Here is a 20,617-nt window from a genome sequence, read left to right on the forward strand (position 1 = left end):
TCCTTCCCCCCCCCCCCCCGGCCCGGCTTCCTTAACATGTTTAAACTATAACTAGATCAAAATCTCTAAAAAGATAAAATAAAGCAACCTAAACAGCTAAATCATGAAAGAGAAGTGACAACAGGGAGCAGAGGAAAGGAGAGAGATATTTAGTCTTTCTTGCCATTTGATGTGAGTCTAAACCTTATTTTAGTTCACAAAATCCATCTCACTATTACAATTACTTGTTTTTCTCTTGTTTTTACACAATTCTTTACTCAAATTACCCTTTTTATTAGTCATATATACTAGCATACATGGGTGACAATTTGAGTCCAAACCCATTTAATCTGCCCAAATCGCTCAAGGTTGGGTTGATCATTGACCCGCCCATTTATTGAACTCAGTCCATCTCAATCCATCTAAAGTTGGGTTGATTTTTAGTCCAGATTGATCCATGTCTAATTTTGCTAAAATATCTTAAAAATAATTCTTTTTTGTTTGATATGTTATATACGATCACAACAAAAAAAATTATTTGATAATTAAATAATTTATAAGAAAAAAATAAACATTAATTAAAGCTTGGTAATAGTTGGGCGGGTTGAGCTATGATCCAAATTTTAGCTCATCTTGACTCAGCCCAAGTAACTTTTGGGTGGGTCAATGATCCGCCCATTTCTTGATTCGGTCCATTTTGACCCGCTCAAAATTAGCCCAACCCGCCCATTTGACACTCCTATTAGCATACCTCTAATAGGCTTGACCTTTCTAGAGGCTTTTGGTCACGCCCAACTCTAGTCCTAAAAAGGATAAGCGGTCACTGCAAATATAATTCGGTCTAAAAGTCCGAAGTCGAATCCCACAGAGAACTAAGGCTTAGCTATATCTGTTTAATATCACTAAAAAGACAAGTTTGAACAATTTTCTAAATTATAAAGATTGAGATTTATATTTCTAACTAATTAACTAGCAAATGCTAGAAAGTGGTAAAATTATCAACTAACGAGACAAAGGGTTGGAGACTAAATTAAGGAGGTTTAGAGTTATGATTTTCCCAATTGTCGAAATCCTTCTAGCTATGTTCCCTACAATTTTGCCAATGTATTCTCTACTGATCGTGAGCACTTTAGGTGCCGTAATTCTCTCGAGCAACTACAACAATTTACTAGACATATTCTCTCGAACTATGCTAGTTGGCTTTATCTAACCGCTCATTATGATCACGTCAAGGTTTTGTTATTTCTAAACCTGCCTTTAAACCTGCTGTATTGATTTCTCACATACGTTAGGAGTGACGTTGTTCAACAACTACCTAAATATGTACTCTCTCTCTCGAGCAGTACACACTAAATAGGCACAGTCAATTCAATTGATGGTCATTCAATCAACAGCTACAAACACGTAGTTGAACAAGTAGAGCAATCCAACGGCTCAATTGTATAAAAACATAACAAGTATTTATCCTACAAAAGGTTCCATCAAAACCCTAGAAAACGAATTAGTTGTTCATAATAGTATGCAAAAATACAATACCAGAATTCATAACCAATAATGGAAATAGAAAGAAGGAAGTGAAAAACTCGTGGAAGAATTCTCCGCCTTGCTCCCAATATGTTCTTGCCTCCTTATGTCGAATCTAAAAACAAGCTTTTTTTTTTACTTGGGCGAGTTTGTTGAGTTTATATGATAAATTTCCACGCTTTACACTTTATCCCTTGGACTTTCTCGGCCTTCTCCAGATCGACCGCGGTCGCGGGCCAACCGCGGTCTTAGACTATTCTGTTTTGCGCCTTTTTCCATCGCGTTCCAGCCGCGGCCCTACCGCGGTCGCGATGGACTATTGCCCAGATTTTTCTTCGCCTTATCTTGCTCGTTTTCATCCGGACTCTTCTCGATTGGTCTTGTATCTACATATTTGACCCCAAAATACTCTATATCCTCCTACTAACTCGGAGTAGCTCCTGCAAAGCATAAAAACCTCAATTAGAGCATTTTATTATCATTTAGCACTTAAAACATCACTAAAATATGGTTAACTTAGAGTATAAATAGCATCTACAACGCATAATATAGGCTACTATGAGCCTTTAACCTCAAAGTTGCTTGCTTTTCAGGTCAACTAGGGGTACACTATTATGGAAATAAGTTCATGTCTAGAGGAGAAAGTAGAATACTAGGAAAAGAAAAAATGCAACTTCCTTGTCTCTATAATCTCAAATGGAATGGTGCAATGTGTCCTCTTTGTATGCCATATAATAGAAATACTTTGACCAATAACTTGAGAGGACAGAATTTAACAGAATTTAGAAATGGTCAGCAATTGCTGCACTCAAATTAGGAAAAAAGGACCATTTTCATTGACTTTCTGTTTGCACAAACGCATGTAAACTTCCAATGCATCATGGCTAAGCCAGAATGCATATTAATGCGAAAGGATTAGAAGGGGAGTTTTGGCGTAAACTGTAAAATTACTGTCATATGATCAGAAGATTACGGGTTCGAGCCGTGGAAACAACTTCTTACATGAATGTAAGGTAAGACTGCGGGCATAGATCCTTGTTGTCCGGTCCTTCCCGGACCCTTTTGTAGAAAGGATTATCTTTCTCTGTTATCAGTCCAAGAATGAAAAAGAAAAGATATTTATAATTAATGCTAAGTAAATAACTAAGGAAAAGGGATAAAAAGAAAAGAAAAGGAACTTTCACATGATATTCCCTCCAAAAAAGCACAGAATAAAAACCAGCTAGCTACCTCATTCTTGAGTGCATTGTCTGTACAACTGTTTTTTCTGCTAGAAACTATGGTGTCTTCTCTCCAATTCAAGATTCCAATGCCATTCTGTTCTTTTGTTTTCTATCTAACTCTCTTACCATGCTTGTTCACTTTTGCCTTGAAGTTTCATAGTGGTAATGAAACTGATTTTCAAGCCTTACTTGCCATTAAAGCAGAGATAACTAATGACCCTTATGGTATTTTGACCACATGGAATGATTCAGTCCATTTCTGTAGCTGGACAGGTATCACTTGTGGCCATCTTCACAAAAGAGTCACTAAACTTAACTTGACATCACTTGACTTAGTAGGTACATTGTCACCTTATATAGGAAATCTTACATTTCTCACTGGTCTTAATCTTGAGCTCAACAATTTCCATGGAAAAATCCCACCACAGGTTGGAGGTTTGTTCAGGCTTCAGCATCTTAATTTGACTAATAACTCATTTTCTGGAGAGATACCGATGAATCTTTCTCATTGTTCGAATCTTGTTATGCTTCGTTTTGGTTGGAACCAATTGATTGGAAATATTCCATTTCAGTTTGGTTCATTGCAAAAGCTTGAAAGATTCCAAGTTCATTACAACAACCTCAGTGGACTCATCCCAGAAACTTTAGGTAATCTTTCCTCAATCAAATCCCTTTCTTTAGCAGCTAACAATTTTGATGGAACTATTCCTAGTTCTCTTGGCCAATTGAAGAGTTTGAATTTTCTTGGTTTGGGTATAAATAAGCTATCTGGTTTGGTGCCTGCTGCGATTTTCAATCTTTCATCTCTTGAAATATTCACAGTTCCATATAATCAGTTGTATGGAACTTTGCTATCAGACTTGGGTTTTAGTCTTCCCAATTTAAAAGTTCTAAATATTGGTCATAATTGGTTTACTGGACACTTTCCTAAGTCATTATCTAATGCTTCAAATCTTGTTGAACTTGATGCAAATGGCAGCAATTTCACTGGTAAAGTTTCGATTGACTTTGGGGGCTTGTCGAATCTTTGGTGGCTGATTCTTGCTTCAAATTCCATTGGAAATGGAAAAGTTGATGATTTGAGTTTTTTCAATTCTTTGAGTAGATGTAGAAACTTGAAAGTACTGGATTTGAGTGATTGCCAATTTGGAGGTGTGCTACCTGATTCTATTGCAAATTTATCGACAAATCTTCTGTCACTAAGATTGGGAGGTAATCAACTATTTGGAAGTATTCATTCAGGAATAGGAAATCTTGTTAACTTGACTGAATTGCAATTGCAAAAGAATAATTTTTCTGGTAGCATTCCTGAAGTTGTTGGCGATCTTCGTATGCTTCAGTTAGTTGACTTATCTGAAAACAAGCTTTCGGGAAGTATTCCATCTTCTATATCTAACATGAGTCGATTATATTCACTTCATCTTGAAAAGAATGAGTTAACTGGTAACATTCCCCTTAGTTTTGGTAACTTTCAATACTTGCAAGATTTAGACCTTTCTCAGAATCATCTAAGTGGTATAATACCAAATGGAGTTATGAGTTTGTCGTCCTTAACAGTTTCTCTTAATCTTTCTGACAATCGATTGTCTGGTCCTCTATCGATGGAAATTGGAGCTCTAAACAATCTTGGGAAATTGGATGTTTCTAATAACATGTTGTCGGGGAAAATTCCTAGTAGCATAGGTAGGTGTATAACTTTGGAGAGCCTTATTTTAGGTGGCAACTTCTTTGAAGGTACAATTCCTTCGTCTCTTAGTTCTTTGAGAGGTCTTGAGAAGTTGGATCTTTCTCGCAACAATTTCTCCGGCCAAATTCCAAGATTTCTGCAGCAGATTTCTCTAAAAAACTTGAATTTGTCTTTCAACCAGTTCGAGGGTCAGTTGCCGACTGAAGGGGTTTTCAGTAATGCAACTGCAATCTCCATATTTGGGAATAAGAATCTTTGTGGAGGTATACCAGAACTGAAGTTGCCAACATGTCCAAACACTGAATCTAAGGGAAGAGATAAATCAAGCAGTATTAAGCTAATGATCCCTCTTCTTTCTGGTCTTCTAGCACTGGTCTTGATAATGTCTTTAGTCATAATCTTTCGGTTAAGAAAGGCAAGGAAAGAGTCGTCTTTAACATCTTCACCTACAGGAGGTTTTCTTTTGAGGGTTACTTATGAGAGCTTATATAGAGCAACAAATGGATTCTCTTCTGCTAATTTGATTGGGAATGGTAGCTTTTGTTCTGTTTACAAAGGGGTACTTGATCCTGGTGAAAGATTGGTTGCGGTGAAAGTGATAAACATTGACCAACAAGGGGCTTTTAAGAGCTTCGTAGCTGAGTGTGAGGCCCTGAGAAACATTAGGCATCGAAATCTTGTAAAGATTTATACTGCCTGTTCAACTTGTGATTTTGAAGGTAATCCGTTTAAAGCTTTGGTGTATGAGTACATGCCCAATGGGAGCTTGGAGAGTTGGCTGCATCCTACTCCAGAAGCCGATGCCTCAAATAATGAGGTGAGGATCCTAGGTCTAGTCGAAAGACTAAATATTGCTATTGATGCTGCTTGTGCACTGGAATATCTTCATCACCATTGCCACAAGCCAATCGTGCACTGTGATCTGAAACCGGACAACATCCTTCTCGACAATGACATGACTGCACATGTAGCTGATTTTGGATTGGCAAAGTTCTTCTCAGAAGCCATGAGCAAATATCGTCCTAATCAGAGTAGTTCAATTGGAATGAGGGGGACAATTGGATATACTGCACCAGGTAACATTGTCTAATCAGTTAGATAGTTTCCTGCTGATTCCATTAAACACTGTTTTTAGATTCTTCAAAGTTGAAATATATCTTTTATTATGATTCTTGTTAAACGGTGTATCGAAGTAGTTTATATACTTGATCTTCTTGAAATGAGAGACAGTTTTAAGATTGATTTTTACAATTTTTAAGTGCTTCTGCAAAGGTGCTTCATTTTTTCCTTCCCTTGTTTCCTCTTTTTTCATTTTTGGCCCGTCCGCCGAAATTAATTACGGGCGCTAGCCCAAAGATAGAAAAGATACACCGCTAATTATGTATATAATATGTATATTTATGTATACTCTATGTATGCTGTATGTATATTTATACTTAACTACATACATTTTCCGGCTATTATTTTTAGGGCCACCCGAAAATGTCATAATCCCTTTTTCTCTTTTCTTATGTGAGCAGAGTACAGCATGGGAGGTAAGGCTTCTCCATTTGGTGATGTTTACAGCTATGGGATTCTCTTGCTAGAGATGTTTACTGGAAAGAGACCTACTGACAACATGTTCAAAGATGGACTGACTCTTCATAATTTTGCTAAGATGGCGTTACCTGAAATAAATGATGAAATAGTTGACCCTATGCTTCTACCTAGCAGCAGCAGCAGAGAAGTACAAGACGAAGAGGAAGGCATTATCGATCCAGATGATTCTAGTGTGAAACAAGCACGGGGATGCTTGATCTCGATAATAAAGATTGGAGTTGAATGTTCAGTTGAATCTCCAAGAGAAAGGATAGATATTGGTGATGTTGTCAAGGAACTGCAACTAATCAGAGACATTCTCCTTGCTTCTCATGCAGTTCAAAGCTCAACCAGCGGGTAAATTTGTTCTACTAACTTTGTTTTCAACTGTGATTTGTCAAAACTGAGAGTTGATTGCTTTCCGAAAGAAAATGTTAAGATTCTCAAAAACATCATTTAGAGTTAAATCTGCATAAAATAGTCTTCTTTTTAACTAAGTTGAGTGATGTTTATCAGTTTAGCATATCCATAAAAGCATACTCTAAAATCTGCTAGGAAAAGTTAAAAAACTTGTGCATAACACACAGTTTCACTGCTAGATATTTGATAAATTCTTAAGACAGCCTCCTTGATGGATTTCTATTGTATTTCTCTTATTCTGAACAGAAACAAATTTATCCTCTTTTTCTTCTTGTTCAGGAGCTTGAGATTTGAAGGTTCTTCCAGTCGTTCTGTCACAAGCAACTGGCACAATTTTACATCATTTCGTCTACCTTGATATATTTATGGTGAAGAACTCGAGGCCAGTGATGCATACTAGTATATGCTTGCACAAGCTTTTCTGTCTGCTCTTATATGATATATTACTGTTGAAGATTGAAAATTTTATATACTCATCGGTTCAGTCATTTATTTGTTTAACTAATGCTTAGTTTATGCTGAGCTTAACACAAATGGAATTGACAATGTATGATGCACAGAGAACTGTTATTCAACCAGTAAGTAGTGTAACTAGTGAGGACATTAATTTGGTAAACCAAATCTGCCAACTTACTATAGCTATCAGACATTAAAGTGAAAACAGACGTTCAGGCCGAAGCTTCAGTTCTGTCCGAGAGGCTAACTAGTATTCTTCTGTAACATGAAGGAACTTAGATTAGAAAGGGTAAATGTATCCTCACTCGTTGGAATTTTGCAGCCTTGGTCGTACTCTACTTCGTTGTTTTTGGTACCACTTTGCGCAACTTCTCCACGCTTCATGCCCAAATGTTCCTACACATAAAATCAACTCAGGTAAGCTCAAACATTACACAAATTATCATTATTACATCAATATGTAAGATAAGTAGTGTCACAAAGTATAGAATTATAGCCGAACATCAAGCTTGGAGGAGTTTTAGTTGATAGCCTTACCTGGAAGACACAACGCCTCTGAGAAAATTTGGTCCCTGGAGTGATAGAGTGAGACTGTCTTTTCAATTGGAGTTGAGACCAAAGATGTGAGATTACCTCAATGCACAGATCATTATACAAATGCGTCGAAAAAATGCAAGACTAGAAAATTAACTAGTGTAAGCAGCCATTGAGTGACTAGGCTCTATGGTGTGATTGTGTGTGAATATACTTAATTTCTTCATTGCAATTCAAACTTCATTAAAACATTTGCAACGACAGGGTAGGACTTGCTTTTTACCAGTTATTACTTGAGGCTATAGTGTTTACTAGCTGCAAATTTATCTTTTCATTCTGGCAACTGCAAAATGAATAAAACTGTCGTACCTTATTCAAAAGGTTTTGAATATTTTGATGCAGTTGGATGTGAGTCATAGAAGGATTGATCTCCAATTCAAAGTTGTCATTTCTTTCATACTAGCCTCCATCAGTAAAATTCTAAAGATGATAATTTGATTAGCTTATTTACCATCTGAGCTATCTAATACTATTGTTTCTCCTCCTTAGACTGTAGATACAAGTTCTTGATTGTATGAATCTTGTCCAAAGCTATTCTTATTGGCATCCGATCTCTTGGCGATGAGCTAGAATATAAAAGTCCAATTTTCAAGATTGAGACCAAGCATCCTTCTATCATAGTGCTGGCATTTAGCTGGGAAATGTGCTCATCATCTTGAAGTATTGCCTTTTCTTCCAAATCACTCACATTGTCCTCATTTTTGCTGTTTTCTTCATATGCTAAAAGCAATGCTGGATCAGCAATCTCCATAACATGTTTAGGCAAAGTGGTTTTGACATATTGGTGAATATTCAGGCCATCTTTGAATACTACATCGGTCGGCCTTCTACCAGTGAACAACTCTAGCAACATGATACCATAGCTATAAACATCTCCAAAAGTGGATACGCTTACACCTGATCCATATTCTGCAAGATAATAATTGTCACGACCCATTTTCTAAACAAGCCGAGACCGGCACTCGATCACTAAACCTGATCGAGCGAACCATCTCTGCTTATTCAATGTATTATAGCTTCACACTTTATATGCAACGAAGCAATACCCTAACCAAATACTCTTGATTAATTCAAATATTTAAATAAATCAACTCCAAAACTTTATTCATTGTAACTACTGAATTATTGCTAAGTTATTATAAAATAACATATGAATTTCAATCCAATGACTATGTCTATGAAGCCTCTACCGATAAATTGACGCACTGCTCAGGACATGAGATTTCCTGGCCAGTTCTCTAAATAAATAAAGAAATAGCTAAATGAAAATGACTCTAAGAATACTCCACGAACAAAAGCGGAGCTCACCAATATCACTGGAAGGGAAGGAAGTCCTAACTCGTAGTCTGCTCACCTGCAAATCCGGTTCCTACGTTGTACCGCAGACTAACGTAGGTTCCCAAAAGAGAACGTCAGTACCATCCACTGTACTCAGTGAGTCTCAACAACAGGGGGAGAAACTTTAATAACATATACATTACGAGCAAAGGTTCTAAATGCATGTAAAACATAAAGCTTATAAGAATAATTCTAAAATAATTGCATAGTAGCAATTTATGAATATTCTAAAAGAAATTCTTTTCTTTTTTCTTTCTTTAAAAAAAATACTTTACTTTATACTTTGGGAGTTCCAACTATCCTGACTTAATTCTGTCTCAGTCACCGTGTGATCGGCACGGGTTCGATCCCAACCTGATCGAATAGGTCCAATCCACGAGGTGCCACTCGCTTCATGGTTCTCAGCGCTCATGTATCATATCTTAGCATGGCTAAGTAAATTCTCAGCAACGAGACCCTCGGCTCATGTGCTCCCTACTTTGGCACAAGTAGTTTCAGGAAGTCAACGCCTTGGTCAGAACCCTCGGCCTGTACGATGACCCCTTCTCAGAATAAAGGATACTCCCCAAAATCTTTTCTTTCTAAAACTTCTTCTTGTGACTTTTCAAGTCTAAATCTTTTCTTTATAGAATATTATGTACATGCTCATATTGGTGTCCTTAAATGTAAAGCATGACATAAGAATGAAATAAACATATAAAAATATTTTCAAAGATCCTTTCTTCTTCATAATGTTTTTCAATGAAAATAGCATATAAGAACAACACAAAAATCTGAAAATTTAAGCACATATAGTATAATAGATCATCTAAACTTTTGCTAGAACAATTCTAAATTAATGGGTACTTACTCGCTCTAATTAAATAAAGATAAACTCTTTTAAGCAATTCATCAAACACCTTATATGCGTGCTTTTGTGAGTTAAACCACTTTAGTAAAGGGTTATATCAACTCACCTCAAAACTTCTCAAGCCAATACGTAGGCCCCAATCCAATTGACACCAGTCAAACAATCGATTCTACAACAACCGGTGTATTATAATCAATTTAAAGTACTACACCTAAATATGAAATTTATTGTTGATATAGAGGAAGAAGGGAATTAATTATTCTATTCTTACTATTGTAGAGTAATTGACAACAGGAATTTTATATACCTGAGTTCGAGAATTAGTGATTTGTAAAGAACCCTAGGATTTCTGTTGCCTGCGTGATAGGAAGCCTCTGTTGAGCGAACTGTTCTGGTTTTTTTTTTTGTTTAAGCCAAAAGCCTTTCGTCCCTTTTGGGTGAATGACAGAACGTGGGTATTCTGTTTTTATTAAGGCTTAGAGCCTTTGTTTTCCATTAGCCCTTTTATGGGCTTTTAGGCCCTTTTTTTTAACTTAACTAATAATTAATGATACTCACTTTTAATAATTAATAATATTAAAATTATTAATATTTTCATAATTGTATATCCAGTTATATATATATATATATAGGCAAGGTAAAAATAATAAAAATGGTAATAATTTATTTCTATACTTAGCGTGTCTCGAAACTTTTAAAACATTTGAGAAATGTTACAATCTTCCCTCCTTAAAAACATTCGTCCTCGAATGTTGCTATGGCCTTATTCTTAAGCTAACAACCATCCTTTAGGTCTTTGAACCTCTTAAGTTTTCTTACCACTACTCATTTTTCTAAGGGACTCAAAAATTTGGCTAACTCTCTAAATTTTCAAAAATTTCGGCAGAGTTTCCCTTGTAAATTGGACTATCCAAAAAATATCCCTGTCACAAATATCACAACTACACCAACAACAACCAAATATACCATAACAGGCCATTCATAGGCACCATACACAACCCATAAATTAAGTACTCATGCTCCGGCAAGGAGGTACCACAATAACTAACAATTATCTAAAGCACAACAACTCTAGCACAAGTAAATCACTTTAATAAATTAAATATACTATGGCATAAACTAAATTACTACAACAACTACGTATAATCTAAGAAGGACATAAACACTTGCTAACTTGTATTAATAAATGAAATATAAATGTCAAGTCAAACCTAGGTTCACATACCTTGTTACTCAAATAAATAAGGATACTTCTTCCTCATATCTTCCTCGAGCTCCCACGTAGCTTCTTTTGAATCATGATTACTCCACAAAACTTTTACCGATGCTAATTCTTTTGTTCTTAACTTTCTTACTTGCCTATCGAGAATTTCTATAGGTACCTCTTCATAAGTCAGACCTTCCTTAATTTCTATGGTATCGACAGGTATTATATGCGACTCATCATGGATGTACTTTCTAAGCATAGACACATGAAAGACAGGATGAACAGAGGACAACTCAATGGGTAGCGCTAGCTTATAAGCCACGTTTCCTTTCTTTTCTAGAATTGCATAAGGTCCGATAAATCTAGGGCTAAGTGTCCCTTTCTTACCAAACCTCATAACTCCTTTCATTGGTGAAACTTTCAGAAACACCTTATCACCAACCATGAACTCTAACTCACGATGCCTCTTGTCAGAATAAGACTTTTGACGACTCTGTGCCGCTTTAAGTCTTTCTCTAATTAGCTGAACTTTCTCCAAGGCCTCACAAACAAACTCTGGACCAATCAACGGCACCTCTGCTGGTTCAAACCAACCCACCGGAGACCTACATCTCCGCCCATACAATGCTTCATAAGGAGCCATACCAATGCTGGCCTGGTAGCTGTTATTGTAAGCAAATTCTATAAGTGCCAAGTGATCATCCCAATTACCTCCAAAATCTATAACACACGCACGCATCATATCTTCGAGAGTCTGAATGGTCTTTTCTGCCTGGCCATCGGTCTGTGGATGAAAAGCTGTGCTTAAATTGACCTTGGTACCTAATCTTTTCTGAAATGCCTGCCAAAAATTTGCCGTGAACTGAGGGCCTCTGTCAGATATGATTGAAACTGGAGTACCATGCAATCAGACTATTTCTTTTATGTACAACCGCGCATACTGCTCTGCGGAGTCTGTCGTCTTTACTGGTAGGAAATGCGCGGACTTTGTCAATCGGTCTACAATAACCCAAATTAAATCATGTTTACGGTATGTGCGAGGTAGACCTATTACGAAATCCATATTAATCATCTCCCACTTCCACTGTGGTATCTCTATATCTTGAGCTAGGCCACCAGACCTCTGATGCTCGGCTTTGACCTGCTGACAATTTAAACATTTAGCCACATGATCTGCTACTTGTTTCTTCATGCCTTTCCACCAATACAACTCTTTCAAATCTAGATACATTTTGGTAGCACCTGGGTGGATAGAGTATCTCGAACTGTGAGCCTTCTCCATTATGGCCTTCCTAAGACCATCTACATCAGGCACACATAACCGATCATTCAACTTCAAAACTCCGTCACTTCCTAGAGTGAAAGCAGTGATTTCTTTGCTTCTGACTCCTTCTTTTAATTTCACTAAGTACGGATCTTCGTCTTGTTTAGCCTTAACATGCGCAACAAGGGAGGATTGCGCTAAGGCATAAGCAGTTATGTCTCCTTCTTCGGTCTCATCCAATCTAATTCCATCATTTGCTAGTTTTTGAATTTCTCGACCCAAAGATCGCCTTTGTACTGCAAGATGGGCCAAGATACCCATTGACTTCCTACTAAGTGCATCTGCTACCACATTAGCTTTGCCCGGGTGATAAAGGATATTGATGTCATAATCCTTCAATAGCTCGAGCCACCTTCTCTATCTCAAATTTAGTTCTTTTTGCTTGAAAATGTACTGGAGGCTTTTGTGATCTGTAAACACTTCAGAATGCTCGCCATAAAGGTAGTATCGCCATATTTTTAATGCAAACACCACTGCTGCAAGCTCCAAGTCATGTGTGGGGTAGTTCTTTTCATGATTCTTTAACTGCCTGGAAGCATAAGCAATAACTTTTCCATTTTGCATAAGAACACAACCAAGGCCCACTCTGGAGGCATCACAATACACTGTGAACCCACCCGAACCTGTTGGCAAGGTTAGCACAGGTGCAGTGGTCAACCTCTTCTTTAACTCTTGAAAACTCTGCTCACAAGCGTCTGACCATTGGAACTTAACTGCTTTCTGAGTCAACTTAGTTAATGGAGCTGCAAGTGAGGAAAACCCCTCTACAAACCTTCTATAGTAGCCAGCTAACCCCAAGAAACTCCTGATTTCGGTTGGCGTTGTCGGCCTGGGCCAGTTCTTGACTGCTTCTGTCTTCTGAGGGTCTACTTTTATTCCTTCACTAGATACCACGTGGCCTAAGAATGCTACTGACTGCTGTCACACCTCTTTTTTCCGCCCCCGCGAGGGCGTAAGGGAGTTTTTTCCAATTAAAGGACAATCGGAACGGGATTGGTTTATTTATTTCAGAGTCGCCACTTGGGAGATTTAGGGTGTCCCAAGTCACCAATTTTAATCCTGAATCGAGGAAAATAATGACTCCATATTACAGTCTGCGTACCAGAAATCTGGATAAGGAATTCTGTTAACCCGGGAGAAGGTGTTAGGCATTCCCGAGTTCCGTGGTTCTTAGCACGGTCGCTCAACTGTTATATTTGGCTTGATTATCTGATTTTATATGAATATGAACTTATGTGCAAATTTTAACTTTTAACCGCTTTATTATTATTGTTTTTACAAGAATGTGAACATCGCTTAAAACACGTCTTTGGACTGCGTCACATGAAATGCGCCCACAATCCGGAACGCATTTTATTTGATGTTTTGAGATTTGGATTTGGGTCGCATGAAATGCACACCCGAGCTTAAGAAAGTAAATTATTAAACACGCGCCTAAAAAGACTATCGCGTTATTATTTTGCGGAAGCCGTGAAATTTGCTAAACGACCCTCCTGAATTCTAAGTAATTTTAAACAAGTATTTACTGAGGGCCCCGCAATTTGTGTTTTTTATTTGGCGAGGCTCATCTCATTTATTATTTTTTTTAAAAAAAAAAAAGAATTTGCAACGTCATGGAAATGCATCTCAGACCACGTCACAGTCAATGTACCCGTGATTAGAGACACATTTCGATTTCGTTGAGATTTGGATTTGGGTCACATAAATGTGCACCCGAGTTTAGGGAGATAACATTATTAAAGGCGCGCCTAAAGCAACTAGCGCATTATTATTTTTTGGTAGGGCCGTGAAATTTGCTAAATGGCCCGTCCCGGAATCTAAGTATTTTAATATATACATTTTTTGTGAAGGCTCCGCAATATGTACATTTTTATTTTTTGCGAAGCTTGCCTCGTTTTTTTTTATTATTATTATTTTTATTTTAAAAGGATGTCATTTTTACGCCTTTAACCATACTAAACCTTACCGCTTCTTTACAACTAAAATCTCATAACTTGTTAAAAGTTTAATAAAAGAAGTTAAGCGCATGAGTGTTTCGGGCGTAGTAACAACAGGTACTAATACTAATTTTGTCCAAATAAACTAAGAAAACGAAGGGAAAAACGAATCAACGTCAAACTGTGTCCTAGACCTCCTAATACAACTAAATCAAATGACATCAAGTAAACAAGAATAACATAACACAAAGATGAACCAAAATGCATACGGTGAAACATAAGCAGAAAGTTATCATACCAATTTCTATATTACATCTTCGAACATTTAAAATAGCGTTTATTTATCTAATACATTGAGGTTTACTAACCTGAACAAACAGAAACGCATAGAGCCATGGACCAAACCTCTACAGCGACCTCAACGACCAACCTCCACGTACCGGACCTCGACGAACCAAAGACGACCTCAACGGACCTCACCCCGGACAGAACTTCTGGGCTACCTTTTCGAACGTTTTACGGTTAAGCTTCAGCTGGTGTGTGTGTGTGTATTTTTTCGGTCAGTCATGGCAAGGGGGAAGGGTCGTTCATGGCTGGACGTTGCTGGCAGTCGTTTGGACGTAGGGGTGCGACTGGATGGTCACCTTGGGCAGTGACGATGGGAGGGGCTGCTCGTGGTAGCTTTTGGAATGTTGGGGATGATAGTTTGATATGAGGTCGTTTGGGCAGTGTGGTGCAGCAGCAATGGTGGACAGCAGGTGGTCGCCGGTGAGTGACGTGACGGGACGATGAGGCTGGGCGTGAAGGAGTGGGGACAACGCAGCAGCAGTTGTTGCTGCTTGACGGGGAATGAGGAATCGTTTGGGCAAGTTGGTGAGGGTGACGATGGCGGACAACAGGAGGCAGAAACAGTGATGGGTCTCGACGGGGCTCCAGTGGTTGTTTGGCTTGAGGAAGGAGCAGCTATGGTGGTTTCGCGGAGGTGGTGTTTGGTGGTGATGACAGTAAGGTCGAGGGGGCAGTGAGGACGATGGTTATGGCGCTTTGGGACGTGAGGGAGTGGTACTGGTAGTTTGGGTAGGTGTTTGGACGTGGTGTTTGGGTGGTGGCATTTGGACAAGATGGTGATGGAGTTGGGAGGAGACGGGGTTGTTTGGTTAACGACGCTGAGGAAGACGATGGCGAACAGTGGTCGACGGACGTGAAGGAGTGGGTATCGCGGCTGGTTTTGAGGTCTGAGGTTGTTGACGGAGTGAGTAGGGTTTTCTCTTCTTCTTCATGAATAGTGCCTCTGGTTTTCAAAAAAAATCCAAAGTCTCCATTGGTTTTTTTTTTTTGTTTTTCACGGTAGAGTTTCTTCATTGGTTCCTTTAGGAAAAGGAAGAAGATGATCGAACAGTGACCAAGCTTTCCCCAAAATTTTTCCAAAGTCCCCGTTGGTTTTTTGTAGGTTTTCCTTGTTCTTCTTTAGGAAGAAGAACGTGAACAGTCTTTTCTTTCCGAATCCCCCCCTTTCAAAATTTGTCCAGTCCGTGTATTTGTGTCGCTTTGCCAAAAAAATGAGCCCCACGCGTGGTGGGGTTCAAGGCTTGTGTCCGTTACTTTGTTCCTTCCTCTCGCTTCGCTCGAGCATCTTCAAACCTCACTCCGGCGAATGGGTACCTAGGCTTCTCCCACGCGTGGTGGGGTTCCCCATGTGTCGTGTTCCGTCCGTGTTCCCCACGCATGTCCCCCATGTGTGGTGGCCTCGGATTATTATGGGCTAGGTCCGAAAATTAAGCCTAACACCGGGTAGTTTGAACCCGAATATTATTCTTTTGCCCGGACCCAATTAAGAACACTACGTTGTTTGACTAATCCTATGTAAGCAAAATAGCTACCAAAATAAGACTAATATTTAAACAAAACTATATCTTTTTTTAATATTTTTTCAAGATTAAAATAGCTACGAAATATTAATAAAACTATATTTTTTTTGTAATTTTCGTTTTTATATAAAGATAAAAAATAAAGTAATATTTTTGTATTTTTTCAAAAAAATTAAAATGACTACAAAACTATATTTTTTGTAATTTTCGAATTTATATAAAGTATCAAAATAAAGTACAATTTTTGTATTTTTTTAAGTTTATGAGAAATACATAAACTAAAATTTATATATGTATTTTTGTGATTTTTTTCTTTTTGCAATGAAATAAAGTAAAAATAGTTAAAATGGCTATTTTAGACCCAATTTCACATATTCACGCTAAAAATGTGAAAATTCTCGGGGAGGGTCAAAAATCCGGTGTCTACAACTACAACCAGAACTCACATTTTGAAAACTTGGCATAAAGCTCATTCTCCTTCAAGGTCTGCAGGGCTATTCTAAGGTGTTCTGCATGTTCTTCCTTGCTCTTAGAGTATACCAAAATATCGTCTATAAACACGATAATAAAGGTGTCCAAGAATGGCTTGAAAACTCTGTTCATGAGGTCCATGAATGCAGCTGGAGCATTTGTCAACCCGAAGGACATTACTAGAAATTCATAGTGCCCGTAGCGAGTTCTAAAGGCTGTTTTATATATATCCTCCTTTCTGATTCTCAACTGATTATATCCCGACCTCAAGTCTATTTTTGAAAAGTACTTTGCACCCTGAAGTTGATCAAATAAATCATCAATTCTTGGCAGTGGGTACTTGTTCTTAATGGTAATTTTATTTAACTGCCGATAGTCGACACACATTCTGAGAGACCCATCTTTCTTTTTGACAAACAGGACCGGGGCACCCCACGGTGAAACACTCGGCCTGATGAAGCCCTTGTCAAGAAGGTCTTTCAACTGTTCTCTCAACTCATTAAGTTCTGCTGGAGCCATCCTATAGGGAGGTATAGATATGGGCTGAGTGCCTGGCATGAGATCAATGTCGAAGTCTATGATTCTTTCGGGAGGAAGTCCGGGAAGGTCATCTGGGAAAACTTCTGGAAATTCTCTAACAATTGGCACTGACTGAAGAGCTGGTGGTTCTGATTCTGGATTAATAATGTGAGCCAAATAGGCGAGACACCCCTTACCGATCATTCGTTGTGCCTTAAGATAAGAAATAAACTTACCTACAAGCGATGCCGAACTACCCTTCCACTCTAAGACTTCTTCATTTGGAAATTGGAACCTGACTATCTTGGCATGACAATCTAACATGGCATAGCAGGAAGACAACCAATCCATACCCATGATCACATCAAAATCCACCATTTCTAACTCTATGAGATCAGCTTTGGTGTTGCGACCTTGGACTGAAACTGTACAGCCTCTATAGACTCTGGTGACTTTCACTGACTCGCCAACTGGAGTAGATACTAGGAATGGCTCACTAAGTTGTTCAGGTTCTAGTCCGAGGTTAATTGCAAAGTATGGAGTCACATATGAAAATGTTGAACCTGGATCCATTATGGCATAAGCATTATGTGAGCAGACTAAAAGTATACCTGTAATAACTTCTGCAGATGCCTCTGCACTCTGACGATCAAGTGTAGCAAATAAACGGGGTTGTCCCCCTCCCTGAGTAACTCGGTCTGCACCTCTGCCTGCTCCATGCCCGGACTGATTATGAGAACCACGAGCCTGAGGTGGTGCAACTGCAGTAGCTGAGGAACTAGAAGGACGAGTTGATCCACCACTGAAATTACGTTGCAACTTTGGGCAGTTGGCCTTTATATGACCAATGTCTCCACAATGGTAGCAACCATGAAACCCGAGCTTGCACTGACCTGAATGTTGCCGCTTACATGTTCCACAAAGACTTTGTTGGTGTGAATGTTGCTCAGCATGACTCTGGCTATGTGAAGATGATGTCCTAAAATTCTGATTCTGGCGAGACTGATTTCCATTACTCTGAGTACGTCTGAAGGAAGACCCACCACCTGACTGATGACTGAACTGAGCTGGTTCTAATGACTCCTTATTAGAGGAATTTCTTCCGCCTCTGCTGGATGTACCATTAAACCTACCCGTTGTCCGGGATTTCTTGTTATGCTCTTTCTCTTCTCTCCTTTGTTGTCTGTCTTTTTCTAAGTGCTTGGTGAACCCCACAATAGATGAGAAAGCTGTCATTCCTACCGCTGCAGCTGATGTCGTATCCTTAATATGGTAAGCCAAACTGCCAACAAACCTGCGAATCTTTGCTTTTTCTGTCTTAACCATGTGAGGAGCATGCTTAGCTAACCTTATGAATTCCATGTAGTACTGTTGCACACTTTTATTCCCTTGCGTGAGTTGTTCGAACTCTGTAGCCTTAGCTGCTAGATCCTCTTCTGGGATAAAGTTAGCCATGAAGGCCTCTTCAAATTCTTCCCAAGTAGGTGGACCATCATCTTCATCTCTCTCTTTTTCCCACATATCAAACCAAGCGCCAGCCACATCTCTAAGCTGGTAAGCAGCCAGCTCCACAGCTTTGTCATCAAATACTTTCATCACTCGGAGGGCTTTCTTAACACCCTCCATCCATAACATTGGATCTTCATCAACTATAGAACCATGGAACACTTGAGGACTCAACTTCAGAAATCCATTGACTCTTGAGGGCTCAGAATTGTTCTGCCTATTTGTTTGAGGTGGAATCTTATCTCTTTTCTCGTTCTGGTTGGCCATAAAAGCCTTAAACATCTCCATAGCACTGTTGACTGCATTGAACATCTGACCCACCTCTGGGGATATAGTTGTTTGAGTCGGAGCTGCTGTTGGGGTTGGCGTTGGATCCTGAGGTACTTGCTCATCATGCTCCACCCCTTCTTCATGTTCAACCTGGGGTACTTGAACCCCCTTGTGGATTTACCCTTCCTTTTCTGAGTTCGAGCCTTTTTAGTTATGCCTTGAGCCACAATAGTAGCAATAGTTTCTTGAGCAGCATCCTGAGTGTCGGTGTCAGAGTTGCGAGTACGAGCCATTTCTGCGAGTTTTGGAGAAAAGAATACATTAGATAATTTCTTAGATGTGGGCTCTACTGCACGATCTAAAGTATGAAAAAAAAAAGATTTTTGCTAAATGCATGTAGCCTCCTGTTTATAAGTATGGCGCGCTTCATACACATAAACAAGACTCTACTAACACGGCTTCATAGACCCCTAGGACTCCATAAACCTGAGGCTCTGATACCAAGTTTGTCACGACCCATTTTCTAAACAAGCCGAGACCGGCACTCGATCACTAAACCTGATCGAGCGAACCATCTCTGCTTATTCAATGTATTATAGCTCCACACTTTATATGCAACAAAGCAATACTCTAACCAAATACTCTTGATTAATTCAAATATTTAAATAAATCAACTCCAAAACTTTATTCATAGTAACTACTGAATTATTGCTAAGTTATTATAAAATAACATATGAATTTCAACCCAATGACTATGTCTATGAAGCCTCTACCGATAAACTGACGCACTGCTCAGGACATGAGATTTCCTGGCCAGTTCTCTAAATAAATAAAGAAATAGCTAAATGAAAATGACTCTAAGAATACTCCACGAACAAAAGCGGAGCTCACCAATATCACTGGAAGGGAAGGAAGTCCTAACTCGTAGCCTGCTCGCCTGCAAATCTGGTTCCTACGTTGTACCGCAGACCAACGTAAGTTCCCAAAAGAGAACGTCAGTACCATCCACTGTACTCAGTGAGTCTCAACAACAGGGGGAGAAACTTTAATAACATATACATTACGAGCAAAGGTTCTAAATGCATGTAAAACATAAAGCTTATAAGAATAATTCTAAAATAATTGCATAGTAGCAATTTATGAATATTCTAAAAGAAATTCTTTTCTTTTTTCTTTCTTTAAAAAAAATACTTTACTTTATACTTTGGGAGTTCCAACTATCCTGACTTAATTCTGTCTCAGTCACCATGTGATCGGCACGGGTTCGATCCCAACCTGATCGAATAGGTCCAATCCACGAGGTGCCACTCGCTTCATGGTTCTCAGCGCTCATGTATCATATCTTAGCATGGCTAAGTAAATTCTCAGCAACGAGACCCTCGGCTCATGTGCTCCCTACTTTGGCACAAGTAGTTTCAGGAAGTCAACGCCTTGGTCAGGACCCTCGGCCTGTACGATGACCCCTTCTCAGAATAAAGGATACTCCCCAAAATCTTTTCTTTCTAAAACTTCTTCTTGTGACTTTTCAAGTCTAAATCTTTTCTTTATAGAATATTATGTACATGCTCATATTGGTGTCCTTAAATGTAAAGCATGACATAAGAATGAAATAAACATATAAAAATATTTTCAAAGATCATTTCTTCTTCATAATTTTTCAATGAAAATAGCATATAAGAACAACACAAAAATCTGAAAATTTAAGCACATATAGTATAATAGATCATCTAAACTTTTGCTAGAACAATTCTAAATTAATGGGTACTTACTCGCTCTAATTAAATAAAGATAAACTCTTTTAAGCAATTCATCAAACACCTTATATGCGTGCTTTTGTGAGTTAAACCACTTTAGTAAAGGGTTATA

General features: G+C 38.6%; 3 protein-coding genes across 4 annotated transcripts; 1 reads left to right on the forward strand and 2 right to left on the reverse strand.

The window, feature by feature from the left end:
* The first annotated feature begins 2,343 nt into the window (after positions 1-2,343).
* On the forward strand, positions 2,344-6,945 carry LOC107822161 (putative receptor-like protein kinase At3g47110). Of its 2 annotated transcripts, XM_075231766.1 has the most exons (4): positions 2,344-2,516; positions 3,706-5,489; positions 5,934-6,348; positions 6,691-6,945. In XM_075231766.1, exons 1-4 carry the CDS (start codon positions 2,461-2,463, stop codon positions 6,767-6,769), a joined length of 2,334 nt encoding a protein of 777 aa, XP_075087867.1. In that variant the 5' UTR covers positions 2,344-2,460; the 3' UTR covers positions 6,770-6,945. The 2 variants fall into 2 exon arrangements, with proteins under 2 accessions (XP_075087867.1, XP_016504151.1); XM_016648665.2 differs by having other exon boundaries at positions 2,367-5,489.
* Positions 6,946-7,930: 985 nt separating this feature from the next.
* On the reverse strand, positions 7,931-8,398 carry LOC142161878 (receptor kinase-like protein Xa21). The gene has a single exon (XM_075217844.1). It carries the CDS (start codon positions 8,396-8,398, stop codon positions 7,931-7,933), a length of 468 nt encoding a protein of 155 aa, XP_075073945.1.
* A 4,139-nt stretch (positions 8,399-12,537) lies between these two features.
* LOC142161882 (uncharacterized) lies at positions 12,538-19,044 on the reverse strand. The gene is made up of 6 exons (XM_075217845.1): positions 18,933-19,044; positions 18,466-18,888; positions 17,587-18,411; positions 16,419-17,274; positions 15,605-15,612; positions 12,538-13,091 (listed from the first exon to the last, which is right to left on the reverse strand). The coding sequence occupies exons 1-6, from the start codon at positions 19,042-19,044 to the stop codon at positions 12,538-12,540; spliced, it is 2,778 nt and encodes a 925-aa protein (XP_075073946.1).
* Positions 19,045-20,617: the final 1,573 nt, after the last annotated feature.

The sequence above is a fragment of the Nicotiana tabacum genome, chromosome 1, assembly GCF_000715075.1.
Source record: "Nicotiana tabacum cultivar K326 chromosome 1, ASM71507v2, whole genome shotgun sequence".
Classification (NCBI taxonomy): Eukaryota; Viridiplantae; Streptophyta; class Magnoliopsida; order Solanales; family Solanaceae; genus Nicotiana; species Nicotiana tabacum.

Bases quoted from the DNA above. Each gene is read 5' to 3' on its own strand.
- LOC107822161 (XM_016648665.2), top strand. From the start codon at position 2,783: ATGGTGTCTTCTCTCCAATTCAAGATTCCAATGCCATTCTGTTCTTTT. The intron at 5,490-5,933 runs GTAACATTGTCT...TTATGTGAGCAG, and splicing joins AATTGGATATACTGCACCAG to AGTACAGCATGGGAGGTAAG. The intron at 6,349-6,690 runs GTAAATTTGTTC...CTTCTTGTTCAG, and splicing joins GTTCAAAGCTCAACCAGCGG to GAGCTTGAGATTTGAAGGTT.
- LOC142161878 (XM_075217844.1), bottom strand. From the start codon at position 8,398: ATGGGTCGTGACAATTATTATCTTGCAGAATATGGATCAGGTGTAAGC.
- LOC142161882 (XM_075217845.1), bottom strand. From the start codon at position 19,044: ATGGCTCGTACTCGCAACTCTGACACCGACACTCAGGATGCTGCTCAA. The intron at 18,889-18,932 runs GTAAATCCACAA...TTGAACATGAAG, and splicing joins TCGAACTCAGAAAAGGAAGG to AAGGGGTGGAGCATGATGAG. The intron at 17,275-17,586 runs GTATACTTTTAG...ATGCCAAGATAG, and splicing joins ATCTGCAGAAGTTATTACAG to TCAGGTTCCAATTTCCAAAT.